Raw genomic sequence first — 12,074 nt, 5'->3', positions numbered from 1 at the left:
TCTACCAGAAAATTACTAGAACTAATCAATGATTATAGTAAAGTTGCAGGATATAAAATCAACACACAGTGCTTGCTTCGGCAGCACATACACTAAAATTGGAATGATACAGAGAAGATTAACATGGCCCCTGTGCAAGGATGACACGCAAATTCGTGAAGCGTTCCATATTTTTAAAATAAAATAAAATAAAAAGTCAATGCTCTACATAATGAAAACAGAAACTCCACCTTAAATACTTTAAACTACTAATAATGGGTACTACTGCCCCTGGTGATTCTCCCTTGTTTGCAAGAAACTTCTGAATTTCCCTTCCCTCAGTCTTGCATGTTGCTGGGAAATAAATTTTGCTTTGCTGCAAATGATGTGTACATGAAAAAAAAATAAAATAAAATCAACACACAGAAATCCCTTGCATTCCTATACACTAATAATGAGAAAACAGAAAGAGAAATTAAGGAAACAATTCCATTCACCATTGCAATGGAAAGAATAAAATACTTAGGAATATATCTACCTAAAGAAACTAAAGACATATATATAGAAAACTATAAAACACTGGTGAAAGAAATCAAAGAGGACACTAATAGATGGAGAAATATACCATGTTCATGGATTGGAAGAATCAATATAGTGAAAATGAGTATACTACCCAAAGCAATTTATAGATTCAATGAAATCCCTATCAAGCTACCAATGGTATTCTTCACAGAGCTAGAACAAATAATTTCACAATTTGTATGGAAATACAAAAAACCTCGAATAGCCAAAGCGATCTTGAGAAAGAAGAATGGAACTGGAGGAATCAACCTACCTGACTTCAGGCCCTACTACAAAGCCACAGTCATCAAGACAGTATGGTACTGGCACAAAGACAGAAATATAGATCAATGGAACAAAATAGAAAGCCCAGAGATAAATCCACGCACATATGGACACCTTATCTTTGACAAAGGAGGCAAGAATATACAATGGATTAAAGACAATCTCTTTAACAAGTGGTGCTGGGAAAACTGGTCAACCACTTGTGAAAGAATGAAACTAGAGCACTTTCTAACACCATACACAAAAATAAACTAAAAATGGATTAAAGATCTAAACGTAAGACCAGAAACTATAAAACTCCTAGAGGAGAATATAGGCAAAACACTCTCTGTCATACATCACAGCAGGATCCTCTATGACCCACCTCCCAGAATATTGGAAATAAAAGTTTATTTATTTTAGATTCCACCTATAAGTGATTATCTCCTTGATTCTGGGCACCTCCTTCCTCCTGGGCCTGCCTCCTGGGGCAGACATCCTTCTATAAGTCTGCTGGTCTTTGAGGTTCCAAAGCTGCCCAGCCCCAGGGTCTAACAGCGGCTGGCAGCAAGCTTGCTACGTGGCAACCCCCCTGCACACGTAGGGTGAGATACTTTGGCAAAGGTCGTGTTTGCAGGGAAAACACTTGCAACCACAAGCAAACCTGCCCCTCCCTGGGTCGTTCCCTGGTGGACCCTGTGCACTGGGGAGCCTCATAAATCAGTTTCCACATCTGCTTGGGGCTGCAGAGGGTTTGGCTGGGGCTGAGAGTCTATCTGCCCTGGGAACCGCCTGAGGTAGGAACAGAGATGGGGCTGGTGCTCTTCCAGGGAGGAGCCTCGATTTTTCCATCTGTTCAATGGGGATGCTACTTCCAAAAGCCTTTTGCAGAAGGGTCCATCCCTTATCTTGCTATGGGACCCTGGACAAGTGCCACCTCATTGGGCCTTAGTTGTCTATCTGAGCAGCAGCCCCCCACCCTGGTCCCACCTGACTCCTCCTCCCTAAGTCCGCTGAGCTGGGCTGAGTGGGGAGGGGCTGGGGACCGTGTGAGAGGCCTATGCTTAGGACATTTCTTCACCTGGCACAGGATAAGAGGAGGATGGGAAGCACCCCGGATCCTTCCCTGGAGGCTTCGGACACAAGGCCAGGCTGGATCCCTGGCATCAGGCAACACAGCGCTGGCCTTGGGGCACTGGGCCTAGGCTCCCTCCTGGGGACGGGACGCTGCCCTCAGTCTCCCCATCTGGGCATCCCCCCATCCTCCTCTGGCACAACTTGGGTCCTGCACCTGCTCCCAATTTGCTGCGTGGTCCTAGGCAAGGCCATGTCTTCTCTGGGGCTTGGGACCATGTCCAGACCAGATGCCACCATGGTTGCTGAAGAAGCAGGCTGGGATGGGGATTCTTCTCAGAGCAGAGATGCAAAACCTAATGTGCTGGGGTGAGGGGTCACGGGCAGGGCTGGGATCGCCGCTCACGGTTTGCGACCTCCAGGTTGGGATGGGGTTAGCCACCCCGGGTGGGGCCATTCTGGACCAGTTCCCTGATGCTTGTCCCCACTCCAGCCCACAGATCCTGGGGGGAAGGGGCCAGGGCCACCATGCCTGGGGCGTGTGGGCTGGGCCTGCTGCTGGCACTGATGCTGCTGCCCGTGGTCAGTGCCTCCAGGCCAGGCACCGTGTTCAGACTCAACAAGGAAGTGCTGAGCTATGGTAAGAGGTGTGCTGTCAGGCTGTTGGCCATGTGTGTGTGCGAGAGGGTGAGCTTGGGCGTCCATGCCTGTAGGTGTGTGTACAATCCTAAATGTACCTGTGTATCTATGAACTCAAACCCCATGGGGACCTGGATTTCTCTTCTGCCATTGTGTCCCTGGGCCCCAGAAAGCGCTGCTCAACAAATATTTATTCAGTGGCTGCATGAGCGGAGGTACATGCCATGCCCGCGTGCACGTGGCTGCCGTGCCCAAGCGATGTGAGGATGGGTCAGTTTGAATGGCTCCTTTTGCTTATATGTGTCTGGTATGAGTTTGAAAATCCATGGAGATATGATGTGCCCACCTGCATACTTGAGGGTCGGGAGGGTGCCTAACCACTGGCACGTGCGCAAGGCCACGGCACACGCCTCGGGGTGTGTAGCTCTGTGGGCCTGCATCCTGGGATGTGTGTGGGGGGCTGTGTGCACACGTGTGCTGGGGAGACGCACACCTAGCATTGCACTCGGGAACGTCCAGGAGCTGGGCCCTCCCTGCTGGGCTCCCAGGGAGAAGCAGCAGCCGCTCTCTGGGCCCTTCTTGGCAAGGCGTCTACCCCATGTCTCTGTTCCCTCCTTCCAAGTCCCATGTGATCCTGGAGAGGGGGCCAAAATAAGGACATCCAGGCCAGGGTGAGACAAAAACTGCCCTGCAACTGCCCCTGGGGAGGCTTTTGGGATCCCACCAAGGTTGGTGAGAGGTCACAGGTGAAAGATCAGAAGCTCTTTACCCCAAGGCCAGACCACACTCGGATAACAACATGAGGAACTCAGGTCAGACAGTGAAGGGGACTTTCAAGGATTCTGGAACACAAATGGTTGTGGAGGCAGGTAGCTCAGGGAAGCAGCAGGGTCCCCCCTGGGGCGCATGAAGCTTTCCGGAACATTGTATCCGGACAGATGGGCAGACAGTGAAAGTGGTCAGTGATCCGTGTCAGAGTGGCATGAGGATGACCGCAGGCCCGCTCCCCTCCCCGTGCTGTGTGAGCCTCCTTTGTCCCCAGACAGCCCTCCCAGCTGCAGCTGCCTGTTCGTTCTTGGTGGAAACAAATAGCCAAGAACACACTGCTACACACCTCCTGCATGGCAAGGCTGGAGGCTTTTTCATAATACTGCGACATCCTCCCCATCCCCTCTTGCAAGCCCCAGGGTTCAAGCCCACATCAGGGCAGCACTGTGGACGGAGTCCAGAAGCCCGGGTGTGAGTCCAGTTCAGCCGCAGTCAGGCTGGAGAGGGGCCTCGGGAGCACCTTTATGCTCCAGGGTCTGTGGAAACCGAGGCCTCGAGGGACACAGGGGCTCCCCAGGTCCTCTGCCAATTCAGAGGGAAGTTCAGACTGGGCTCCTCCTCTGATGCATCCTTGCTGCACCCCAACCTCTCCTTTTAATTCTACTTAGGTTTGACTGTTGAATTAGCACCTCTGTCAGCCCAGCAGCCCAGGTGTGGGAGAAAGTCCAGGGCCTTGAGGGCTGGGTATCTTGACCCAGATCCAGCTTCTTCTTGCCTGGGTCCTCAACCTCTTGGTAAACTGGGTATAATATCGCACTGACATCACAGAATTTTGAGGAAAGCGAAAGCACTCAGAACAATGCCTGGGACAAAGGGAGCATGATAGGAGTGCTAGCCATTATAATTACAAATAGCCACATGAGCTAATATTTATTGTGAACTGAGTGGGTCTTTCCAAGGACCCCATGTGACAGGCATCGTTTTTTTTGTTGTTTTTTTTGAGTGTGTGATTTGAACAAGGAAAGTTTAATCTATATTGAGAGCAAACTGGAGTAACAGGGAGTTGGCTAGTAAGAGTTAAGAAGAATTTAAAGAACACAAGCTGTTGTTGTTCAGTCGCTCAGTTGTGTCAGACTCTTGGCAACTCCATGGACTGCAGCATGCCAGACTTCCCTGTCCTTCACCATCTCCCAGAGCTTGCTCAAACTCATGTCCCTTGAGTCAGTGAACAAAGAACACAAGAGTAATAGATATAAGGGAATACCAGTATCCCTAAGGCTGAGATGAAGGTCCAAGAAGAACCATCCCATCATGAGGGCAGAGATCCAGAGATCTTAATGGAGATGGCAGAGCATTGGCTCCCTGTTGTTGCAAGGGTCACAGGGGTGTTTCACTGGGGATGCACTCTCTAGAAAAGACCCTGATGCTGGGAAAGATTGAAGGCAAAAAGAGAAGGCGGCAGCAGAAGATGAAATGGTTGGATGACCTCACCAACTCAATGGACATGAATCTGAGCAAGCTCTGGGAGATAGTGAAGGACGGGGTAGCCTGGCGTGCTGCAGACCATGGGGTCGCAAAGAGTCGGACACGACTAAGCGATTGAACCACAACAGCAATCCTTCAGGGACTTGGAAGTAGCAATTCATAGTGTGATGTCAAACCCTGGAACTTGCTAGGTGCCAAGGAAAACTTGCTGGCTGCCAATGGAGTTAAGAAACTGTCCTCTTCAGGAGTCTAGTGCACTTCCGTGTGTGTCTTGGGCCAATATAGCTCTTGACTGGTGCCTGAGATAAAAGCTGAGCAGCCGGTTCCCTAGATACTCAGTGTTATGGGCTCCCAGTAGGTACCTGGTAGGGCTAAAGAAAGGATATGGGGAGCGGTGACCTAGGCTGGCAACAGATCCATGGTGACTCCAGCATACATCACAGTTGCCCAAGTCAAGCTCTGGAGAAAGTGCAGGGGGCAGGGAGGTGCCAGATCCTGAGAAAGCTGACAGCTACCGTTTTAAGCATTGTAGATTGATTTGCAGGGAAACTGAGGCACGGGGAAGCCGCACAGGTAGTGAGTAGCAGAGGTGGATTTGCACCTAGATTTTGAGGGGCTCCTGAGCCCTCAGCCTGCAAGAGAGACTGCTTCCACCCTCTCCCCGCAGGGCTGGGAACTGCTCCTTCTGCCTGGGGCCTTGTAGAAGCTCCCAAGGAGGTGGAAACTGATCAAGGCCTTGCAAAAGGGCAAAGGGTGTTACTGTTTTTGAGGAGAGAGTAGATACGTGGGATTTGGAAGGGCAAAGAGGAAAGACATGTCTGGTAGGGCCTGGTGGGGTTGTGCCCCCCAGGTGGCCCCCTGTGCGCCTGTGGACAAGCCCGCCCCTTCCAATCTCTGAGTTCTCCTCGCCCAAGGTGTGGGGCAGATGGTGGGTGGTGCGGTCTCTCTTGGCGGCTCCTGAGGACGGCCTGACCTCACCCTGCTCTGGCCCCTCAGCGGCTGAAGCCGGGAAAGCCCCGCTCCAGAATGCTCTGCAGGTCACAGTGCCGCTTTTCCTGGACGAGAGTGGAGGGGTCTTCCAGCCCACCAGGTGAGTGCTTGCCCCCCACCAGCTAGATGAGTGTTTCCCTCACCAAATTAGATACTCCCACCTGCCAGGTGAGTGGGCACAAGAGGCTGCAGGAGCTGGGACCAGCCAAGGGGGTCTGATGCCTCTTAATTAGTAGATTTCTATGTACAGAGCCTAAGACTCTGGCTCCTAGGTCCCCAGGGCTGACAGGGCCTTGGATACTTCTTCCAAAAGCCTAACACTGAATCTAGACACACATGTGAGTCTAATATACCCCTCTCCATAAAGCAGAGACTCAAAGGCAGAGGCAGGTGGGAGCACCTCAGACTCAGACGCTTTTAGGAACTGGGCTAATTGTCCCCACCCAGTGGGAAACAGACTCACTATAGCCAAGACTCTGGACTTCCAAGAAAATCCACATGTATATCATGTATATATACTATACACGTATAGGAACTCATAATGTATGTACATACGTATATTCTTACAAAAAGCCATGTACATTTTTTGACTGTTGCTAGCAGCAGTTTATTTCTTCATCACCGTCATCATCGTCATCAACAACAAACAGGTACTTTCTTCCTTCTGTGTATGTTGCGTTGTGAAAATGGGTGCTATACTCTCTATGTACAAAGTGTATAAATGTGGTATGCTGAGACAAAGTTGAAGCCATTAAAAAGAGCTTAATAACAACTTCTTGGAGATAATTAAACCTGATCTGGGGTGTTGAGAGAATTGATGAAGAGATTTATTTAGTTTTGCTTTTTTTCTTCTGATTTTAATTTTACATTTGTTATTATTTTTAATTCATTTTTAAAAATTGGAGTATAGTGGCGTCACAGTGTTGTGTCAATTTCTGCTGAACAACAAAGTGGATCAGCTGTATGTATACATATATCCCCTCCCTCTTGAACCTCCCTCTCCACCCCCCATCCTCCCCAGTGAAGAGATTTAGAAACAACACACAAACTCAAATATTTAGTAAAGGATTTACTTGGGAAGGAGTGAAAGCTAAACGTCCCATGCCATGGGCTGCTGAAGGGTTCTCTCAGTTGCTCCCGGTGGACTTTCCTTCTGCTCCGATCTTTAAATAGTGCTAAGCATGGCAGGCTCCATCGCTCTGTGCATTGTCACAGGAGAGCCCAGAACCATACCTGTGTATATAAAAATCAACCAAGTTTTGAATGACAGCAACTCTTTTTAAAAATGTTTAAAACTTGCAAACACTGGGCGGGTGAAAATGCAGCCGGTGGGGAAGCCCCCAGTTTGAGACCCTGGGGTAGGGCTGGGCTGATGATGTCGGGCCCAGGAGCATCAGTGTCCCGAGGTCGAGGATCCCTAAATGATTTGCAGTCTGGCCACACAGAGGCTCAATCACGCGATTGTTGGAAAACAGCGCCAGGAGTCCTTGTTTGTAGATGTGGGAACACATCCAGAATGGTTGTCAAGTGGAAAGAAGCAGGCTCTAGGTCAGCTTGTGTCCCAAGGAGAGTCATGGAAAGATGTCACCCAAGTGCTAACAGAGAGTGCTTTGATGTGACTTTTAACATTTGCCTGGAGAATTCCATGGACAGAGGAGGCTGGTGGGCTACAGTCCATGGGTCGCAAAGAGTCGGACACAACCGAGTGACTAACACATTCACTTTAACATTTCTACCACTTTGTAGTGCCCCACCTCCCACAACTAGCTACTGTGCTGGAGAGAGAGAGAAAAAAAGAAGACTTTTATTCAGGAAAAAAGAAATCATAGGTTAGCTGGACAGTGCTGAGCAATCGGAACAAGCAGCTTTGAAAGGAGTTGAGTTTTCCATTGCTAAAGTGCTACAAGCCAAAGCTGCTGACTAGAGGGGGATTTCTGCCTTCTGTGGATCCCATAGTTTTTTCTTTCCCTACCTTCCCAGTTTTCCAGATCTCCATCAGAAACTAAAATCCCTCCAAGACCTGAGTAATCATCATCTCACTTAATTCATGCCTAATGCTGGGGTGCCCTTTGAATCTTTTCCCTACTGGCAGGTTGGTTAACCTTGCTTGCATGCCCCCTATGATGGTGAACTCACTACCTCTTCCTCATCCCATAGTTTTAGTTGTCAGAGGTCCTTTATAAATACCAACAGTGTGGATAGGCTCCGCGCACACCCAGAGCTGATGCCATGGTTTAATGGGGACTGCCCTGTCACTTTGACTCCTACCCTGCAGGATTCAGATTCGGAATGTCGATGTGTCCCACCTCCAGCTGACATTTGTTGCCGATTTCGGAATACGCTTGTTGGCAGCCACCAATTTTACTTTCAAGATCTTCCGGTGAGTCAGTCTCCTTGTTGGGAGTGGAAGGATTTTCAAGGACTCTCTGAAGGTGAAACGGAGGAAGGGGATTTAGCAAATTCCAAGATCCCAACGCAGACCTTCTAACTCTGTTCAGCACTCTCTCTCTCCAATGCCTTCTCTCCCATCCTCCATGGGGGGCGGGGAGTGAGACAGTGAGAGAATTTCTGAGAATCCAGACCCTGCTCAACAGTTATGCAAATGGAGAGAGTCATTTCACTTCTCTGACCCTGTTTCGTCCTTTGTAAAAAACCAAAGCATAAGAAAACAAGCATGTCTATGGAGGTTTGAGGGCTTCCCAGGTGGCACTAGCAGTAAAGAACCTGCCTGCCAGTTCAGGAGGTATAAGAGACACAGGTTCGATCCCTGGGTTGGGAAGATCCCCTGGAGAAGGAAATGGCAACCCACTCCAGTATCCCTGCCTGGAGAATCCCATGGACAGAGGAGCCTGGTGGGTTACAGTCCATAGGGTCGCAAAGAGTCAGACACGACAGAAGCGACTTAGCAAGCAATGGAGGTTTGAGTGGATGGATTCACTGCTATGATTAAAATTATATTATCCCTTTCGTGTGCAAGGCACCTGGTGCTCAATAAAATACTAGACTTGTTTCTGTGCATCAGTCACTATATATGCATTTAATTTTCAAACTGGGGGCTGAGTGTTCTTATTTTAACTCCTCTCTCCTGATACTACCGGTTTACAGCCTTCAAGTAGGATGTTTTCACACGATTGTTTTCTAGAAAATTCAGCATAGCAGCCTTGTGAGATAGGAACCACCAATCTGATGTCCATTTTTACAGAAGAAGAATCTAAGGCTCAGTATGGGAATGACTGGCCCAGGGTCTCACATAAGAGGGTACAGGGAGCCAGAGCTCATGGCCATCTGATGCTATGTCTGTGACCCTGAGTGGAGTTTGGCGGTGTGCCCAGCCTGCCCCGGGGGGGACCATCTCATGCTGAGTAGGGTCCCCACCTGTGTTAAGGGGTCAGCATCATACCTATTTTATGGCTGAAGGCACTGAAGTTCAGAGAAGGGAAAGGACATGCCCAAGGTCACACAGCGAGTGTGTGGCCAGAGCCCGTGGTTCCACCACTGCTCCGCACCATGTGACAACGCACACTGGCCATTAACGTCCTATTTGGAGAGGGACTCTGGGCTGGCAGGTGCAGACCCCTGAGTGGGGGAGGGGATCTTGCATCTGTCACTGTAGGCTTGCTAGGCAGTGCCACCTGGACTCAGGACTGGTGTCCCCACAGTGACCCGGAGCCCCTGCACCTGCTGCTCCCCATAGCACTGCTGGCTGACACCTCCGTGGAGCAGGGCTCCATCGGGACCCCCGTGGTCAGCATCTCCAGCTGCTTTTCCATCTTCGACAAAGCCATCGTGTTTGATGGCCGCAACAGGTGGGTGCTGGAGGCTGGGCTGCTGGAACCCGGACACGGAGGCTGTGGTGCTGTTTCTTGAACTTCCTACTTCATCCAATCCCGATGATGGATCCGAGGGCTGGCCCTGCCCCTGCCCTGCCCCGTTGCCACCAGCATCATACCTATTTAATGGCTGAAGACACTTAAGTTCAGATAAGGGAAGGGACATGCCCAAGGTCACACAGCGAGTGTGTGGCCAGAGCCCGTGGCTCCACCTCTGCTCCGCACCATGTGACTATGCACACTGGCCATTAACGTCCTATTTGGAGAGGGACTCTGGGCTGGCAGCCACAGTCGGGACCCCCAGAGGGCTGCCCCGCCCTGCGGAGATGAGGAGTCTGAGGCCCAGGGAGGGGCTGGGACCCGCCAAGCTCTCCCCGTGAGTCAGGTGGCTGCTCCTGTTTTGGCATCTAAGGCTGACGGCCACTCCACCTCCCGAGCACCAGTGTGTGCTGGACACGTTCTGGGCCCTTTCTGTGAGTCATCTCACAGTCCTACCAGGTCGGTGGAGGCATTTCCCTCATTTTGCAAGAGAGCAAGTGGAGGCACAGAGTGGTTAAGTGACTTGCCTGAGGTCACCCAGCTAGCACATGGGTTCAAACTCGGCAGCCTGATTGACCCCACTGCTACGAGTTCCTCTGCCATGGGGGCTCACTTCGAGGTGATTGAATATTTTAGCATCTTAAAAGGGAGCAACATTTACCCAAAGACTGGACGTTTTCCTCAGACAAGGCTTGGGTATAAATCTATTCCCACTTGGGCCCCCTGCTTAGCCTGTGTAACTCATGATCCCCCACGGTCCCTCACAGTCCTTGTGGGCAGGGGCTGCTCATGGTTTATTGATGGGAAAACAGAAGCCCAGAGTTTGATGCCGCTGAGAACATTGGTGCCTTTCTCCTGCCTCCCCAAGAGGCCATTCAGCAAGGCTGGGCCATGCCTCATGTCAGCGTGTTAGGGAACCAAGGAACGGTGACTTTTCATGGATCCCCATTCTGAAACACTGACTCAGCCCCCCGGCTCAGTGAGGAAGGGATTGTAGTAGGTTTGCCACAGAGAAATGGGCCCCAGGCGGGGAGCAGACCTGGGTCCCGCCAGCCACAGCCCCGCCTCACTGGGCTCAGTGGCCCTGAAGCCAGCTGGATGTAGTCAAGTCCAGCCTTCACAACACCCTCCGTCTCCCCACTCCACTTGGCCTCATTCTTAGCCACTTCCAAATCTTGGGACCAATGGCCCCTTCTTGGTGGCTCGGTGTCTTCCACTGTGGGGTCAGTCATGCTGGTTCCATGCCTGGCATGTGGCAGGGTGTGGCGTGGGCACAGACTTTTCTCTGGCACCCTTGGCTTTGGGGAGAGACAGGCCCCTATGGTGCTGACCTGGGCTCAGGGGCCCTTTCTGGTCTCCTCCTCAGCACAGCCCCCGCGATGCTGGCCCCGCTGCAGAGTCACATCACAGCTGTGCTGAAGAGCAAGGTAAAGGACCTGCCAGAGCCTGCAGGATGGGGGGGGGCAGCAGCGAGTGAAGAGGGGGGTCGCAGGCAGGGATTGTTAGTGCTCCTCCTGTGGCTCCTCCACTTTCCCCAGAAGGGTGGGGAGGAGGCGGGGCTGACGGTCTAGTGCAATGACCTGGCGGTTGTGGGGCTGCAGGGGAGGGAGGCTCCTCCACTCAGACCACCCCAGTGCCATGTGGAGTGGAGTGCTTTCAGGGCCACGTAGCTTCTGAAAAGAGAACACAATGGGAGTGGATGAGGGCCTGGGCACCAGGGGTGGATGTGATCTTGGTCCCCTCCTTCCCAGCTGGGACCTTGGACAAGTCGCCTGGCCCCCGTCTGCCACTCCTTCCACATCTGTAAGGAGAGAGAACCACTGTCCCTATCCAGCCCCTGGTGGGCAGGCTGTGGGGCTGAGTGCATTACCACCTGTGCAGTTTACAGCAGTTTGGGGAGAGTGAGCATTGCTGTGAAGGCTGCTATGTTAGCTCCTGTCATTGCGGGTGGCCAACTTGGTGAGCAACAGTGTCCCAGGGGCCAGGGCCCTACTTTCCCTCCCTGCCCCTTCCCACGCACCCTACCTCCAGTAGTGGCAGTAATGGAGACCAAGTCAACCCACTGTGTGCCATTTCACACCCTCAAGAGGCAGGCCTCAGGACCCCCACGCTACAGATGAGAACACTGAGGCCGGAAGGCAGAAGCCAGTATATTCCTCTCTGCTCCAGTAGTCAAGCGTGGATGTGAGGGCTGGGCCATATAAAAGGCTGAGCACTGAAAAATTGATGCTTTTCAACTGTGGTGTTGGAGAAGACTCTTGAGAGTCCCTTGGACTACAAGGAGATCAAACCAGTCAATCCTGAAGGAAATCAGTCCTGAATATTCTTTGGAAGGACTGATGCTGAAGCTGAAGCTTCAATACTTTGGCCACCTGGTGTGAAGAACTGACTCATTGGAAAAGACCCTGATGCTGGGAAAGATTGAAAGCAGGAGGAGAAGGGGAT

At 51.3% G+C, this 12,074-nt stretch overlaps 1 protein-coding gene across 1 annotated transcript in view; it reads left to right on the top strand.

Moving 5' to 3' along the window:
- The first annotated feature begins 1,545 nt into the window (after window positions 1–1,545).
- Window positions 1,546–12,074, top strand: part of BPIFB2 (BPI fold containing family B, member 2) — a 19,664-nt gene continuing 9,135 nt past the window's right edge. The window contains exons 1-6 of the mRNA XM_010841701.1: window positions 1,546–1,601; window positions 2,372–2,518; window positions 5,767–5,860; window positions 8,036–8,140; window positions 9,420–9,566; window positions 10,996–11,056. Of these exons, the coding sequence (XP_010840003.1) occupies window positions 2,407–2,518; window positions 5,767–5,860; window positions 8,036–8,140; window positions 9,420–9,566; window positions 10,996–11,056 (519 nt within the window). The 5' untranslated portion in view covers window positions 1,546–1,601; window positions 2,372–2,406. The remainder of the gene's footprint in view (window positions 1,602–2,371; window positions 2,519–5,766; window positions 5,861–8,035; window positions 8,141–9,419; window positions 9,567–10,995; window positions 11,057–12,074) is intronic.

This window comes from Bison bison, unplaced genomic scaffold (assembly GCF_000754665.1).
Source record: "Bison bison bison isolate TAMUID 2011002044 unplaced genomic scaffold, Bison_UMD1.0 scf7180017864167, whole genome shotgun sequence".
In the NCBI taxonomy this organism is placed as follows: domain Eukaryota; kingdom Metazoa; phylum Chordata; class Mammalia; order Artiodactyla; family Bovidae; genus Bison; species Bison bison.
Note: the sequence above shows the minus strand (reverse complement) of the source record. Positions and strands in the feature narration are given on the sequence as shown.